The sequence below is a fragment of the Prionailurus viverrinus genome, chromosome B2 (assembly GCF_022837055.1).
Source record: "Prionailurus viverrinus isolate Anna chromosome B2, UM_Priviv_1.0, whole genome shotgun sequence".
Classification (NCBI taxonomy): domain Eukaryota; kingdom Metazoa; phylum Chordata; class Mammalia; order Carnivora; family Felidae; genus Prionailurus; species Prionailurus viverrinus.
This window is the reverse complement of record NC_062565.1, coordinates 36,205,111-36,222,514: the sequence shown is the minus strand read 5'-3', so window position 1 is coordinate 36,222,514 and position 17,404 is coordinate 36,205,111. Positions and strand designations below refer to the sequence as shown.

At 55.7% G+C, this 17,404-nt stretch overlaps 1 protein-coding gene across 3 annotated transcripts in view; it reads left to right on the top strand.

The window, feature by feature from the left end:
- Nucleotides 1-958: 958 nt before the first annotated feature.
- Nucleotides 959-17,404, top strand: part of MDGA1 (MAM domain containing glycosylphosphatidylinositol anchor 1) — a 56,033-nt gene continuing 39,587 nt past the window's right edge. For all 3 annotated transcript variants that reach the window (XR_007152489.1, XM_047860659.1, XM_047860658.1), the window contains exon 1: nt 959-1,080. Coding sequence is in view for 2 of the 3 variants with exons in the window: in XM_047860659.1 (XP_047716615.1) it covers nt 1,014-1,080 (67 nt within the window). In the remaining variant the exon portion in view is untranslated. The remainder of the gene's footprint in view (nt 1,081-17,404) is intronic.

Below are 17,404 nucleotides of genomic sequence, written 5' to 3'. Positions count from 1 at the left end.
CGCGCCCGGGAGCCCGGCCCGGCCCCGCCCGCTCGGGGCCCCCGCTGGCCGAGGCCGCCGGGCGGGGGCGGGGACGACCAACTTGGGGCGCGGCGCAGCCCCACTCTCGGGAGAGCATCGAGACCGGGAGCGCCACGGCCGCGGCCAGACGGCGGGAGCGAAGCGCGACGAGCGGAGGCGGCGAGCGGCGCCCGCGCCGCAGCCCCGGCCTCGCCGAGAGCGCGAATATTTTTCAAACGACTCAAACTTTCCTCCTTTCCCCGCTTTCCCGGGTCTCTCTTGGCTGGAATTGCTCTCCTGATTCCCGCGGGGCGCCGGGGCGCGATTCCTCCCCGGGGCTCCTCGGTGGCTCGGGTAACTTCGCGGACCTGGGGACCCGTGGATCTCGCCCCTTGGCCGAGCCCAGCCAGCGCTTCTCCCCCGCTCAGGAGGGCCGGGGCCGGGGCTCCTTCGCCTTTGGGAGGGCGCCCAATCCGGCCCCCTTGGGTCGGGCTACTGAGACCCCAGGACCCGCCGCAGGACTGGAGACAGCGGATTAACCCGAGCGAAGCCCGGGCCTTCCAGCCCCCACTCCGCGGAGGGGCGTCCCCTGGGCGGGGAAAAAGACAAGTTTGTCAGTCGTCGGTGGCCTGTTGGATCGAAGAGCCCCTGCCGCCGCAGAGGGGTCCCTGGCGCCCAGCACACGGAGCAGACAGCCCTGGGGACCCGGGGCAGGTCGGCGGCCGGGCTCCTCGGGCCGGGGCGCTGGCTGCTGCGCCGGGCGCGCCAAGGCACCCGGGGCCGGGCCAGCGCCCCCTGCGTCCCCACGCGGGCAGCGGCCCCGCCGGAGGAGAAACCCGGGTCGCCGCCGCAGCCACCGCCGCCTCCTCAGTCTCCCGGTCTCCGTCGCCGCCCCCTCTGTCGCCTCTCGGGGAAAGGGGGGACGCAGGGGGCTTCGCGGGGCCCCGGCGGATGCGCCCCCCGCCACCTCTCGGGCTGCGCCGCCTCGCGGGGATGAAGCACCGGCCGTGAAGATGGAGGTGACCTGCCTTCTACTTCTGGCGCTGATCCCCTTCCACTGCCGGGGACAAGGAGTCTACGGTAAGATCCCGCGTCCCGCTCCACGCTGGCTTAGCACCGCGCGGAAACTTTGCAAGAGGCGCAAAGTGCGCGCTGCCGGGGTTTGGTGGGGACCCCGGCTCGGACTCTGGAGTGGATGCCCGGGTCCCCGCCCTTTTCAGGGCGCGAGGAGATCGAGCTCGCCGTTTCAGAGCACGGAGACGGGTCGTAGGGTCTGGCGTGAAGCCGGGGATGCCAGGGGGAGGCACACACTTCCTCAAACCTTGCCGGGGGCCGGAGTGACTCGAAACCCTTGAGAGCACCCAGTGGGCTCGGGAGATCCCGACTGACCCCAAACCCGAGCCTGGGGCAGCGACTTGCACGGAAACCTAGTCCTACCCTGGCTCGGCCTCCGGAGTACAAGCCGAGCGATGCACGATCCGGAGTTGCGCGCGGCTTGCGGGTGAGCTGGCTGCCAGCACGGCGGCGGGGCGGCGGGCTCGCCTTCCCCGCTCTCGCTGCGGCTTCGCTTCTTTTACTCGCTTCTTGACTGCCAGAGCGGATGCCAGCATCCCCTGGATTGGGCACCTAAAACCCCGGCATCCGTTTTCGGATCTAGCCTGAGCCAGTTCTTCCCATCCCCGGCTCCCAGCTACAAAACCCCAGCCCCACCTTCTTTCTCCCTGAGCGCATACACGGACGCATTCAGCCACCGTCCCCAGGAAACGCAAACACGGCACGCACCCATCGGGCTACGTGTTCAAACTCTGCCTCCTGCCACGCAGCTTTGCTCCTGCGTCCCTACGCCTCGCTTTCCGGCGCTAAGGGGACTCTGGCTGGTTACCCCTTCTCCTGTCTCTCCCGTGGGTGTTCCTGGGGAGAGGTCCTGAGAGCAGGCATCAATGTCCAGGATCACCCCACGGCTCACCACTCTCAGGGACCCTCCTTCTGAGTTCTAGTAGGCTTCAGTGCCCTGACCTTACAGTCTCAGGGCCTAGTGGCCCTTACTCTGCCTTCTGACTGCAGGATGGTCTGCACAGATCACTTTTTAATATTGTATAGGTGGGGTGGGAGGGTTCCCCGTCCCTCTATCCTGAGTCCAGGGCCTAATTATTCATCTGTAGATCAGGGGAGAGTTTGACCTGTTCTGTTGGTGTGGAGGCAGAGACATTGTCCCCCCAGCCACCAGCCTGGGGCGCAGATGTTAAATGCTTCCTTCTGGGGGTGGCTGGCGTTGCCTCCTGGTACCTCGCGAGAGGCAGGGGTGTCCTGAGGGGTGTCTAGGAGGTGACATGCTCCTGGCTCTACACAGCTAGCTGGCTTGGGCATAATTCCCTGGGGAGGCCGGCCCAGGCATCTGGCCAAACTCTGCTCTTAATTAGTTTGTGTGTCTCTTACTGCCTGGCCCTTTACATAGGCCAGAAGAGGAAAAAAGAAGGAAGAAGGTAGCAGGGACCTAGAGAGGCTGGGTTGTGGGGAGGAGGCCACTGAGCTAGCCCCAGAGGCCTCCCCGGGGGCAGAGGAAGACACCAGAGATCTGGGGTGTGTGTGTGGGGGGGTTCTTTTTCTTCGTTGTCCCCAAGGTTTTCTTGTAGCTTCACTGCCTCCTTAAGAGGTGGCCTAAGGATGGATGTCACTGAGGTCTTTACCTCCTCACCACACCCCAGGGGCTCTGAGGGTGACAGAGAACCCTCACTGTTCCCTACTGTCCTCTACTCTGCCCCTCCCCCCTAAGTGTCCTTGGGCAGATCTTGCGAACTATCTCCTGGTCATCCCTCTCCTTGGTCCCCTCCAGCTTTTCCAGACTTCTCCAGGGGCTGCACAGGGCCCATGTTGGGGAAGCCCCTCTGAGCCTACCCTGGAAACCCCAGCAATAAGGGCAGGGTTGGGGTCGGGTGGGGGCTATGGAAGCAGTGTCTGTAGACCCTGATTTCAGAGTCCTAGGGGACCAGGCTTTAGCCATTGGCTTATCTGCCTCTCATTTTCTGTATTTTCTCCTCCCTCATGTGCCTGGATCTCACTTTTTGTTGCTCTCCACTTAGAGCAAACCAAGGTGCGCTGGGTGTACTGGGGCCAACCCCAGGGCTCTAGGGTGAGAGTCTTTGCATCTTCCCTTTGAGGTGTTGGCTCCAGGGCAGGCTGGGGCCTCAGGGAAATTGCAGAGTGAAGCATTTTTATTGGGATAGATGGGGAAGAGGTTAAGATCTAGTATGAGAAGGAGGATGGCAAGAGGCTGCTGAGTTCTTTGTGATGCTAGAAGCTTTGGCCAGAGACAGCAGAAGGGGGAACTATGGTACTACCGTAGTTCTTCTGCCCACCCCCCACCCCCACCCTGGTTTCCCTCTCTGCCTAAAGCAGATGAAGCAGCGTGAGAAAGAGTAGAGTGTAGGGGTGAGAGATGGCCACTTGTGTCCATCATTGTATCCTGGCATCCAACATGGTGCCGGGCACACAGCAGGAGCTTGGCAAATGTTTGCTGCAGGAATGAAGGGCCATGGTTGCGGGCGGCGGGGCGTGGGGGGAGGTTGAGGAAATGCTTTTTGAAATTCTTTCTCCCCAAGAAGTCTGTCTAGGATGTTTTCCAGCAGGGTAGTGGGGCACACTCTGAGGGTCTCTGCTTTAGGGAGAGTCACGGAGTCCTAGACTGGCAGCTGTAGGAGACCTCAGGGAGGAGGAGAGAGAAGAGGCTGAAAGCCCAGTGCTGCCTTGGCAGTGAGGAGAGGCCGGTTTTAGTCAAGGCACAAAAGAAAACAGTGTGTCCTGGGGAGGGAGCCCGGCCCCTTCCCCTCTGCCTAGCCCTGCGTGGCTGAGGGAGGGGTAGATTAACATGGAAGCTGAATCGAGAGGGCAGAAGAGCAGGAGGGCAAAGCCGGCAGGATCTATCTAGCTTGGGCTGTGGGTCTCTGTTGAGGCTGGTAGGAGGCAAGTGTCCAGAGCCTATTGGCTGCTTCCATCTGAGGGTCCTGTTGCCGGGGTCTGAGGTCTGCTGTCTGCAGCAGGGCTGGGGAGGTGCTCTCAGTCTGGCCAGGTGGTTTCGCTCCTTCTTTGGGACACAGATGCTACGGCAGCCCAGTGCTGGGCCAGATGGTCCATTTGGAGCTGATCCCCTCTTCCCTCCCTGCCTCCCAATCTCCTGGCCCAGTTTGTTGTGCTCCGTGGTGGATTCTGCAGTCTGTTTGCTGGCCGGCCAGGGGGGTGGGCTGGCCCCAGAGGCCTACTCCTGGGCAAAGACAGGAGCCAGGTGATGGTGGAAGGACATCCCGTGTGTGGATAGCATCAGAAAACACCCGCTCCTCCATCCTGGCTGCCGCTTCTCCCCGTAGCTGCCGGTCGCCCGGCCAGGGCAGGTCAGTGGGATTCCACTCCCTTACAAAAACACAGCAAACCTCTGGATTATTTAATATGCAGGAGTAGGAATTGACATTATCCTTAAGACAGGTTGTTTGCAACTTACTGGTGGAAGTCAAAATATTTCACCAAAGGTGTCATCAGAAACTACTATCCTATGCTAATTTTTGTGGGAACATGAAGACAGATGTTGAATAATTTGACAAGAGCAACATAGCTTACAGAATTATCACCAAGTCAGGTTTTTTTTTTTTTTTCCCTCCTCTGAGGGGTGCAGAGAAAGAATGTCAGGAAGTGCGTCTCCCAGTGCCATCTTCTGGGTGTTGATCCTGGCTGTGGGCACTCTTGGGATTTCTCCCTAGAGTTTCTACCACAAGTCTTGAGTCTGGCTGTCCAGATCTAACCCTGCCCCTGGAGAAGGCATGCCATCAGAAAACTGGTCCCCTAGGGCTAATGGAAGGCTCTGGGGGTTTCTAAATGTCCTCAAGAAGGTTCCAACCTCTGTTCCTTCTTCCTTCCCAGTTATGGAAACTGCATGAGAGAGAGACAGAGCCTTGTGCCCACAAGTCAGGCTGGTTTCTTTGCCTTGCCAGCATTGTCTTCCCACCCCCCTCCACCTTTCCCTGCTGAAGTTGATGTTGGCCCCTGAGCCAGCCTGAGGACTCCCCAGGTCCAGTAGCGAGCCTGGAGAGCCCCACTTAGGGTCAAGATCTGCATGGTGCCCCATCCTACACTGCAGGCAGGGAATTGGTGTTTCATGGGTGGTGGTGGGGCCCTGGTGAGGGGGTGGTCAGAGAGGATTTTATTAGCCAGGAAAGCACCCTTGAGGGAGTGTGCTGGGGACATGCCAGGGGCCCACTTGTAATTGGCCAGGCTTGGCTGTGAGTTGCTGGGGCCGGGCGGCAAAGCTTCCTTTAGAGCCTGGTATTAGCTCTGCTTTGCTAGAACAGGGAGGAACGGGGTGGGGTGGGGGGGCGGCTGTTGGTGGGGGGAGTGCTCCGGAGGGAGAATGGAAGGAGCTAATCACGGCCGCCAAGGCCCGGCAAATGAATGATGCAGGAAATCAATACCTGGGGGCGGGGGTGGAAATCCGGGCAGTGGTAGCAGCCCCAGCGTCTCTAGCTGCCCAGGAGGCACGGGTGGGCCTGGGAGTAGTGAGACAGGCTGAAGTGTGAAGGACCCCTCTCTGCCACCTCCTCCCTTCCTCCTTCCTCATCACTTCTCTGCCTTTCTTCTCCCCCACTCTTGTCTTCCATCTCCACGTTGGGTCAGGCAGTGCTGCACCCCACAAAGGCAAGGGGCCTGGGAGAGAGGACCTTGGGCCTCTCAGTCCTGGCAGGACATTGCCCTGCCCCCTACCTGCCGCTGGACACCTGAGCCTGACCAGGCCCCAGGTGCAGGGAGCGTGCGTAGCTGCCCAAGGACTGTACCTGATGCTGCTGGCACTGCCACTCCAGATGTGGCCAGCAGGGGGAGGGCTTGGCCACCACATTGCCTTTTCTGGGCTCCCTGGGCCTCAAGCCTCCCGGTGGGATGAGTTATTCCAGTTCCTCAGCCCGGGGTCTATGGGAGCTCCTTAAGGCCTTCTGATGCTCCAGGCCACCTCCACCTCCCACATACCCAACCCCCTGTCCCAGGGCATTTGCCTGTGGCCAAAGCCACACTTGCTGCGCCCCATGCCGCAAGAGAGCTCGGCAGTAGGACTCAGCTCTGTGGGATCCTGCCCAGGTGGGGCGGTGTGCAGAGCTGGGACTGTATCCGTCACAGTGCTGCCTCTTTGTGAACCTGGGGTGTGGCCCCTGTTCTTCATCTTCCTCCCCTTCTCAGAACACTGTGCTTTGCAGGCACACAATCTGCCCATGGCAGGAACTAGGTATTAAGGGACCCTACCCTACTGCATTTGAATGCCGATACAGGAGTCGAGACCAATGCTTAATAGCAGAGGAATCTTTTTTAAACAATGGAATTGCTACCCCCACCCCCAACCCCCGCAGTCAATGAGTAACACGTGCTCTTTGCAAAACAATCAGAGAATACAAAAAATTATAAGGAAGAAAGTAAAGCTCACTTGATATCCCACCCTGCATTTGGTGATGGTTCTTTCAGATGTCCCTTTATGCAAAGAAGAATGACTCTTTTCGAGAGAATCACTGGTTATTACAACAATCCCTCATAGGGAGTAAGTGTCATGTGCCTTTACCCAGTGCTCGTATGCCTCTGATTCCCGTAAGGTTCTGAGAGGTTAGCATAGCATGTCCTATTGTCCGCATTTAAGAGAAGAGGAGACAGACACTTAAGTGACCTGCTCAAGGTTACACAGCTGGTAAGAAGTGGCCACGAGGCTCCATCGCTGGGGACCTTCTGATTTGGAGGTAGGAAAGATGGAGTTTCCTCCCTCAAGGAGAAGGGGAGAGGAGTTACACACAAGATGGTTCCTGAAGATCTTGGTAAATGCCGTGTGGCAAGGGCAGATAAAGGACTGAGGGAATTCAAAGGGTTAGGAAGTTACCTCCAAGGTCTTGTGAAGGGGGCGTTTCAACTGGCTCGATGAATAGAAGTAAGGGCTGAGGAGAACATCACAGATGGAGGGCTCACTGTGGCAAAGGCATGGAGGGTAAAGAACCTGGTCTGTGCAGGGAGTAATGAGTTGTTCCGTCGGGCTGGAACATCGGTTGAAAAAGAATGGGCACTTAGAGTTGGCACAGCAAAGGAACAATCATAACAATGGCTAATGTTTACTGCCTGGGCTGAGATCACAAACGTGCACTCACTACAAACATGCGGTCACTACAACCCTTGGAGTGAGTCATTTTCAGCCCATTTTACCAAAAAAGTAAACTGAGGGCTCAGAAAGATGAAGTCACCTGTCCAAGTGCTGGAGCTGGGCTCAAACCCATATCGGATTTCGGAGCCTGTGTTTGGGTGTAGGAGGCTGGAATTCTGGGTCTGGGAGAAGCTGTCAGGAAGGTCCTGAGCAGAGAAATGGCTTGATGTCAGCCATATTTCAGGCTGCTGTGCAGCTGTGTGTTTTGAAGAGGGTATATATGGTCAGGAGGAGGGAGACTGGTTGGGAGGTTCCGCGGTTGTCTGGGGAATTCATAGGGAGAACTCCATCCAGGGTGGTGGCTGTGAAAATGGACAGGAGGTCTCAGGTACAAGAACCACAGGGAGTAAAGGCTCTGTATGGAACACGAGATATCTGGCGAGAGAAATAAGCTCTTACTCTCTTAGAGTTTGCGTTCACGCTGAGGGGAGACAGACAGTAAACAGTAAACAAGTATAAAATGCATCCTATGGTGATGGGTTCGATGAAAAAGGGGAGAGGAGCTAAAGGGACAAGGAGGCGTAGACTGTGGTTCAAGTTCACATACAGTGGCTGGGAGGCTTCCTTGTAGAGGTGCCGCCAGAACAGAGAGCTGAAGATGCGGAGGGAGGAAGCCCAGTGGATATCTGCAGGAAGTATATTCCAGGCAGGAGATTAACCAGTGCAAAGGCCCTGGAGTAGGAGCCTGCCTGGCCTGTTTGGCAACAACGAGGAGTCCAGTATGGCTGGAGCAAAGTGAGCGATGCAGGGGCCGGGGGGAGGAGGTGGCGCGAGAGAGTTAGTGGGGCCTGGTTGTTTGCAGTCTTGAAGGCTATGTAAGGATGTTGGCTTGTATTCTGAGAGGCGTGGGGGAGCCATGGGAGGCTTTTGAGCAAGAGAGAGACATGAGTTGACACCTTTTTAATAGAATCCCTCTAGCTGCCATGTGGAGAATAGACTGTAGGGGGTCGGGCGTGGGGGAAGGGGTCCGGTTAGAGATTGTCGGAAAACGCAAGAAATGAGACTGTACAATCATTAGGGTCCAAAAGGGCTTCAGGAAGAGCACAGGCAGGAGCTGGGGCTGAAAATGGCTCTGAGGTTTGGCACGCAACGGCAGAGCAAAGGCCACAGAAGTCGGGCAGGTTTAGGGCAACGGCGTGACGTAGTTAAGAGCTTGGAATTCGGGGTAAGAAACCAGGGCCGAACCCCAGCTCTGCCCGGCACCAGCCACGAGAGCCTGGAAGGTTACATCAGCTTTCTCAGGCATGGCTTTTCCGCTTGTCGGAATGTTTACTGCCGACAGTAGTAAACTGCGGTGGGTAGTCGAGCCCACCGCACGGGTTTGTGATAAGCACGCCATGAGACCGTGCTGGGGAGCCCTGGGCACTGTGCTCGGCACTCAGCCAGGCCTCAACACACCGCTTTATTCTAATGACGACGCCTGTGCAGTTTTGAACTTTGTGGGATTGTGGTGTGGGATGTGTGGGAGCCCTGGTGGTGGGGTAAGTGGACACGAGTGTTCATGCTCAGGAGAGAGAGCATTCTGAAAGAGGCAGATTTGCACACGTGGATTTATGTGCACAGAACAATGCGGGTTGAAATCACGAGTGGACTGAAATTGCCAGGGAAGAGAGAGTAGAGTGGGGGGCACTGGGCTGAGACCAGCACCCTGGGGATGGAAGGAGTGAGAGGAGACAGAGTAGAAGGCATCAGGGAGGAAGAAGGAGACCTAAGAGGGGACAGGGATCAGAAAGCCAGAGAAGGGCCGGGGTCTGTGGGAGGAAGGGCCATCTAAGGTGGAGGAGGAGACAGAGTAAGGGCCATCTGGGGACTAGGAGGTTGCCAGAGAGGCAGCAGGGCTCCTCGAGATCCTCTGGGGACTTGGGGAAACCTCAGATGCTGATTCAGTGGGTCTGGGGCTAGGCTGAGATTCTGCATCTGTAACGAACTCCTCGGGGTGATGCCCATGCTGCTGGTCCAGTCGCTCTTTGGACAGCAAGGGCAACCAGGAAGGAGGTTAGGCTCAAGCGGCAGACTTGGGATGGAGGGCCAAGTAGGTGGCTTGCTGCCTGTGAGGGGCTGTGGCCCAGTAGCCTCACCTCCGAGCCTCAGTTTCCCCATCTGGAAGGCCGGTTTAGGCATGTCCGCCTCTTAGGATTCCAGAGAAGCCCGACAGTGATAATGCTTTGCAAGCTCTCAGGCGAACTCTGGGGACTCTGTTTCGCGAGAGCAGAGGGGGTGGCAGGCAGATGGTAGGGAGCCCCGGGTGTGGGTGGCCTGTTGAAGCAGGAGGTGCGGGCTGCGCTTTTGAGAAACGTGGCGGGCCAGGGAGGGCCTGAACGGCAATTCCTGCTCCCCTTGCCTGGCCTTCCGCCTGTGGGAAGCTGGGCTGCAGGGGTGGGCGATCTGGGTCAGTGGGTGGTGGCCTGGGCAGGCATGAGGACGCTGCTTGGCCAGCTTTGGAGATTCCACCCCGCGCTCTTCTGGGTTCCTTTCCAGTCCAAGAAACTCTGCTGAGATAGACTTTGATTCTCTGGAGGGCTGGAAGCTGCGTGGAGAAGTGGTTCTCAACCCCAGGGGCATGGCAGAACCACCTGGAGAGCTTTTTCGACGACAGATGCCCGGCTCCACCCCAGACCTCCTGAATCAGAAACTCTGCAGGTGGCATCAAGGCAGCTGTGGTTGTAAGAGCTCTCCATTCGATTCTCGGGCACAGCTGGTGTAGACAGTGCATCCGAATGAGTCAGGCCCAAACAGATGTCTTCTTCCCCTGGGCTTTCTGAGGGCATTTCTGGGTTTTCTAGGTCACCGCCCAAGCTTTGTTTCAGCCAAGCTCTGGACCCTGGGGTTTAAAAAAAAAAAAACCCTATGCTTATTATTCTGTAAATTAGGAGCAGGGAAGCTTTCTAGTTTAAGAGTTCTAACTGGCAAGTGTAGGTCATGATCTTTGGGAGACTGGCCCCTCCCTCTGCTTCTGACCACGGGATTTCCAGCCCGGAACCTACAGAGCCTGAAAGAAACTGCCCCAGAAATGCTGTTTTCATTGATTTTCAGTAGGTAAATTCTGTTACCATGTTGAAACGTTGCCCTTTTGTTTATTCTTTTCTCTTTTTGGTTTAGAGAAAAATGAAAATTTCAGAGCTGGACCACATCACAGCAATTCAGTGTAAACCAAGCAAATATTTAATGAATATCTATCTGCCGAGTGTCTGGAAGGGTAGTGGGTGCCGTGGCTGCAGGGGTGAAGGGCACCTGCCCCCGGGGAGCTCACAGTGGAGCAGGAGAGTGCAGTCCTTTCCAAAGCCCTCATTTTGGAGAAGCTTGAGTGATTTGCCCAAGGCTGTAGGGTTAGCAGGTAGTGGAGTAAGGATTTGCACTCAAGCCTGCCCAGTGCAAAGTCTAGGGTCTGCCTGCTGCCCCACATGTGAGGTTCCTGAAGGAAGTATCTGGCCATTTTTTGTTCCCCAGCCTGTGTTGTGGAGGATGGGTTGGCTGAGGACCCTCAGTCTTATATCAGATAGACATCACATTCTGTTGCTAGAAACAAAGACTTGACTGCAGAGCCGCCAACAAACTAAAGCTGATTTTCTTAAGTCGAGAGGTAGACTATCCATGACTGCTATGGTGACTCCCTGGTCAATGGAGATCCATTCTCTTTCCATCTTATTGCTCTGCTCTCTTTACAATGGTGCTTCTCAAACTCTGCCACGTGTTAGGATTACCAGGTTGGGTGCTTAAAAATCCTGATGCCTAGGTCATACCTCATACCAGTTAAATCAGAACGTCTGGGAGTAGGAACCAGGCATCAGTGTGTGTGTGTGTGTGTGTGTGTGTGTGTGTGTGTGTGTGTGTATGTATGGCCGCATGCACACACACACACACACATGTTCAGCATAAAGAACTCCAGCCTTAGAGCATTTTGCTTCAAAGTCGCCAAAGGGCTGCTGGGGCTCAGCCATCGTGACACATTCCAGGCAGGAGGAAAGGAGGAACGTTTAAAAGGGTGGACCTGCCAGCTGAGTCAGCTTCTATTAAAGAGCTTTTCCAGAAGCCCCCTCCCGATGACTTCTGCTTGCATCCCATTGGCTATTCTTAGCTGCAAGGGACGCTGAGACATGTAGTCTTTTAGATGGGCACATTGTCACCTAGGAAAATATCAGGTTACGTTAGAAAGAAGTGGAGAATGGGTATTGGGTAGGTAATGAGTAGTCTTTACCACAAATCCCTACCTTGGGGCCAGTTGGCATTTCTTGAAATGAGAGAGGATTTAGATGGATGTCAGCGCTGCTCTCACCCCTCCCTGCTGGCCTAGCTCAGGGGCTCTGGCTGCTCTGAGGATGCCCAGAAGAGACATAGGGAGGAGAGACATAGGGAGGAGAGACATAGGGAGGAGACTTGCTTAGGGTCACCCAGACATTCATGAGGGGTCTAGTTTCCCATCTGCCAGTGCTCCCTTTTTTTTTAAGTTTATTTATTTATTTTGAGAGAGAGAGAGAGAGAGAGAGAGCACGCACAAGCAAAGGAGGGGCAGACAGAGAGAGAGGGAAAGAGAGAGGATCCCAAGCAGGCTCCGAGCTGTCAGTGCAAAGCCTGATACGGGGCTTGAACTCATGAACGGTGAGATTATGCCCTGAGCCGAAATCAAGTGTCAGATGCCTAAGTGACGGAGCCACCCGGGTGCCCTGTATCTTCCAGTGCTCTTGTTCCTTCCTCCCCACCCCGGCACCATTCACACTTGCCTGAGGTTGTTCATTTCTGCTGGCCGATACCCCTTTCCACTAGCAGGTAGCTCTTTTTGCTCACAGCCACCAGGAGGGCGCTGTGGATTTTTAGACCAGAAACTGAAGGTCCATACTAGAAGCCAGGGACTGGAGAGTGCTGTAGAGGTGATGATCTAGCTCATTTTCTCCCTCTCAGGCCCACACCCATCTGAGACCAGGCTACTCCATTTGCTGTTTGCTCAGTGTCTCTGGTCCTTGTTGCTGGAAACTTCTCATTGTCTGACCCTATTTCCACTCACCTTAACATAATCTCTTATCAGAAAGATTCGGGAGCTGAGGCCTTTGAGCTGAACTTGAACATCTCTTTGGCCCCGAGAATTTCCCTATGTGATTCTTAAGGAACTTTTAATGAAGGCACCTTTTCCCATGTCTCAGAGGGACATCAGGAGGGTAGAGGTAGGGAGCTGGATTCTGGTGGCCCCATCTACCTGTGTTTGGTTCTGGCATTTCAGTAAAATGCAGAGGGACCTTGGGGGAGGTCACTTTAACTTCCGGTAAAGTACATAAGCCCACAAGGCAAGCTGGAGGTGGCAAGGCCTGGCTTTACTCTCCTTTCTGGAATAAGGCCACAGAGTAAACAGAGGAAAAAGGTGTGGCAAGGAGTGAGCTCATCTGCCAGGCAGTTGCCTTAAGTAGTGACCCAGAAGCAGATCTTCGAGATTCGGTGCAAGAAGAAACAGACCAGTGAAGGTAAGTGGCTTGCCAAGGTCACACAGCAATTAGGTGTCAAAGCTGAAGTTAAAAGCCATGTCAAGGGACTCTACAGCTGCATCTTTCTCATTCTCCAGTATCACCTCGTAGGTTCAAGGAGAAGCCAGGACATGTCTACATGGTATTTACAAACTTTTTTGTGTTCACACCTTTATAATTCTCCCCTCACCCCTGTGAAGGCTATGTCTCATTCCCAGGCCTCATTGCATCTGGACTGTAGGATCTGGGGCTCATTCTGGGTCCAGGGCTCCTGCTTAGATGTTAGAAGTCCTTAATGGAAATGTCAGGGAGGCCCCCCCCTTGTGGGTAGAGGAAGCAGTTGGCTTGGCAATGTGAACTGGAGTTTGCTGCCAGTCCCCACCAGGCCCAACATCTCTGTCACACTGCCTGAGTCTCACCTTAGAGTTATTGACAAGTTAGCCAGCAGAAACATGGTTTATGTTACCAGAAGGTTGTTCTGGGAGTACCTGGCAGCCCTCCAGCCTTTCTCCAGTGGCCCAGGTTGGTTGATCAGATGAGTTGGATCTTGAAGTGTTGGTATTCATGCAAGGAAGTTTCCAAGGAAGTCATGGGTGGAGGTAGGGAAGCATGGTAGGTTATGTGATGTTGGTGGGTATGATTGTTAAGCAGTATGAGGGTCCTGGGTTGTGGCCATGTGAGAGATTTAACAGTGGACACCATGATGATCAGGATTGGCTTGGGCTTAGTTTGGGCTCCCCAGAAGCAGATGCCGAGATAAGGAGCCAAGTGAGGTAGTTTATTTGGCAGGTGAGCTTGGAAAACTCTGGTAGGGAAATGGAGATGTAAGACAGGGAAGCACAGGGAACCAATAAAAGGTGCACCGTCAAGCCAGTCACTACTGTGTCCCATTGGGGACCTCTGGGACACCATGTAAAACACTCTCCCACCATGGTGAAGGAGCTGGGGCATGTATACACCAACTCCTATCTGTGTTGGTTGAAGGCTGCTCCTGGGGGTATTAATTTCCTGGTACTTCTAGCCCAGTAGGCATGGAATGTAAGCTCTAGTGGCCAGAGATGGCCTCAGGCGGAGAGAAGCAGGTTCTGGCCAGTGTGCAATGAGGTGGTCAGGGGAGAGGATGTGGTGCAGAGAGGGGAGGCACCAACAGCTGTACGACATCCTGCCTACGCCATCGGTCTTGCTTTTTCCGATCCAGCCTGTTTTGCTGAGCTCTTTGTTCTTAGGTCTTGTCTTCTAGATGCATGTGTAAGCCCTGACTCCGGGATAAAAACTCTCCCTTGCGGCCGTCAGACCTGTGAGCTGCTCATTTACTTCCTAGGATTTTGTGACCAGAACCCCAGCACATCGATTTCCCCAAGACCTTCCTGATAGAGTCCAGGCTCTCCCTGATGGATTGAAGGGGCCCTTACACTTGGGGAGGGCAGGGTTGGGGGATCACTGAGGACAAACTCAGAGTCTACAGGTCTTTTGGGCATTGCCACGAGAGGCGTGATCTTTAGCTACCCACCTGCTGAATTCAAAACTAAGAAAGAGGTGGGGACAGTCTCTGAGACTAGCTCTCCGCAGGCAGAATTCTGTGTGGGTGAAAAAGTAGATTGCTTTCTGTCCACCTCCTTCTCCAGGAACCAAACCTCCTCCCGTGGGCAGACTAGCCTGTACCCCTGAACATCCCTGGGCCTAATGGGTCCAGTTCAGAGCACCTCCATCCTGTTGTGAATTTTTGTGTCTCTTCACTACCCACCTGAGATTAACTAATTAGTCAGATATTTACTGAGCACCCCCTATGTGTCAGACACTGTTCTCAGCTCTGAGGATACGGCAGAGAGCAAGACAAAGAGAAGATCTAGAATCACAGGCTTGTAGAGTCAGAGCCAGGAGGGATCTTAGGGCAAATCTGATCATTTGTCGGGAGAGAAACCTGAGGCCGAGAAGGAGCAAGAGAAGCCTTCATGCCACAGAGCAAATAGGGAGCCCAGCCTGGAATCATGGAAGGTCAAAGATAATGGGCTAAGAGGTCACCTTTCCCTAACTGCTCAGTTTTTAGAGGCAGATACCAGTGGCCAGAGGCAAGAGTCACACCAAGCTAGTGGCATGGGTTTTGCCTGCCAGTGAACACAGCATTCTCTCCTGCATCCCTTCCAAGCCAGACTTGGGCTCTGATGTACTGAAGGGAGCGTGTGTGTGTGTGTGTGTGTGTGTGTGTGTGTGTGCACGTGCATGTGCATGCATTGTGCCTGTGCCTGTGTGGCTTTACATGGGCTAGGGCAGCCAGCAGGAGATCTGAGTGGTTTTCCTGTGATCAAGACATCCCACCTCCTTCTGGGACATACAGTGAGCTCTCCCCTCCTGCCTCCTCTAGCTCTCCCATACAGCCATGGCCCCTGGCACTGCCCACTGCCACAGTGACCTCGGGCAATGCTGGGAGGGTTCAGTCCTGCAGGATGCCCTGATGTGCCCGAAGCATCAACATCCCTGACTGCCTCACTCCCTTTTTCTGGAGCTGAAGGAGCAGAGGCTGTGAGGCTGTCCAGGGCAGGGGTGGGATGCGTGCCTCCCAGTCTGCTCCCCCTCATTCTGTTGGAGTTGGGGCAGGTGTAAGGAGTGGCTCTAGAGAGCCAGGCTGAGAGGCAAAAGGGGAGGTAGTTCTGTGTGCTGGTAATCAGTGTGTGTGTGTGTGTGTGTGTGTGTGTGTGTGTGTGTGTGTGTGTAGGACCATTGGCATGAGATAAACTGCTCCCACTGGGTACCTTGATAGGAGCTAAAACACACCCCCCCCCCCGTTCTCTCTACCCTGTGCACCTGCACTTTACATGTATTTTTTGTGTACCCGTAAATACACCAGGGCATACATGTGCTGAAAGTGATGGTGATGTACAGAAGAGCCTGCGTACAGGTGACCAGATATGTACATGTGGGGAGACTACTGACCTCTTTCGGGGGCCTTCTCTGGGTCTACCTTTATCCCACTGCCTCTCCAGGCAGCCCTTGGCTCCCAGGCAGGGGGCAGGAGCGGGCATCCAGCACTCTGGGCCGCCAGCTCAGCGCTTATATCCAGCCTGGGTTATGGCTCACCTCCCCCCACCCCGCTTCTAGGAGACCTGAAGTGGGGGCCAGGGGCAGGCCGAGGCTGGCCTGGAGCTCCTGGCTAATTTTCCCCGGCCTCCATCGATCCAGCAGCTTCTCCTGAGTCTATTAGCAGTCGGCGAGTGAAAATATCCCCCATTGCGAGCCCTGACCTGAGACAGGGAGGAATCCATAGCAATTTGTTCAAACAGAGGAAAGCGTTTCCTTCTGATTTGTATTCCAATTTATTCTAGGCAGGAAGGGGGTCAGGGTGGGAGGGGTGAACCCTGGCTCACTAAGCGCTGGGCCCGGGCCCATCCCCCTCAGCCCCCCATGCCAGCCGGGGTGGCAGCTGGTGCTCCCCATGGTTCCTGGGGTGGGGGCTGAGGAGGGGAGGGTGGGCCCCAGCAGGGGGACGGGAAGAGAGGCCCGCCAGCCTTCCCAGCAGGCCCTGCTTGGCTGGAGAGCTCAGTTGTGGATTTGGTTTTCACAAAATACAAAGCCGCCTGCTCGGAGCCTCTCTCCCGGGCACTGGGGCCTGTGCCAGGCGTGCGCTCACCCGCTGCGCCCGTGCCAGGATGGGGGCTGGGCCGGGCCCATGGACAGTGGCCCCAGCTGGGCTGAGTGGCAGGAGGGTCTATTCTTCTCCTGAAGCACCCCCCAGCCAGCCTTGCGGGAACAGGGCCGCTCAGGCTCTGAGGGGAGCTGAGACTTTGGAAAAGCTGCTGTGCAGGGCGGAGAGCCCCTCTCCACGGGAGTCCCAAGTGCATCTTCCTGGCGCAGTGCTCAGGCTTCGAACCTGGTCTGAGCGAACTGGGGCTCACTGCTGTCCTGCCCAGGAAGACTCTTTTGAGCACTTACGATAATGACAGCTCTGACTGACATTCATCAAGTGCCTACAGTTTGCCGGGCACTGGGCTAGTACTATTGAGCATCCAGTCCTTGCAGGTGCCAGGCCGCCTCGTGTGCCTCAGTTTCCCCCTCTCCCACATACTTCTGTCACCCCGCCCCCCCCATCTCTGCTCAGTCTCTCTCACTTCCTCCTGAGAATCACTTCTCCCTTCCACCTGAGGGTGGCCCTGGTGACAGGGTCTCAGTACTGACGCCTCTGCAGCCCCCTTTTCCAGAGGGACCCCGTGAACAGGCTAGCTCCTTTTCTTCCAGGTAGCTTTCCTTTGGCCCCACCTCACCCTCACCGCCAGGACCCCGGCCTCTGCAGAGGTGGCACCATGGCAACAGGAGACAAGGATTCTGGGAAGGGTCAGCCAAGTGGTCCTACAGCCACCCCCCTCCACTGCTTTCCTTCCTTCTTGGGTCAGTGCCCGCAGGGAGGGGAGTAACCAGAGACGTTCTTCACACCCAGGTGTCAGCGACTCGCAGCTCTGAGGTCAGCTGTTGCACATGATTTGCCAGGCTCCATGACACCACCAAGGTCTAATTTCAGAAGCCAGCAACTAAATATACCAAAGCTGATGAATAATCATCTCTCTCAGGTGGGAGCATGCGGCCTCAAGGAGCAGAGGCTTCTGAAACAGATCTGGGTTCAGGTTCTGCCTCAGCCGCTCCCTGGCTGTGCGATCCCCGGGCAGGTTGTGCTCTGTGCCCCATGTACAAGATGGCATTATAATAGCACCTTCCTGAGGGGGCGGTGGTGAAGAGGGAGTGGGAACGCATGGGA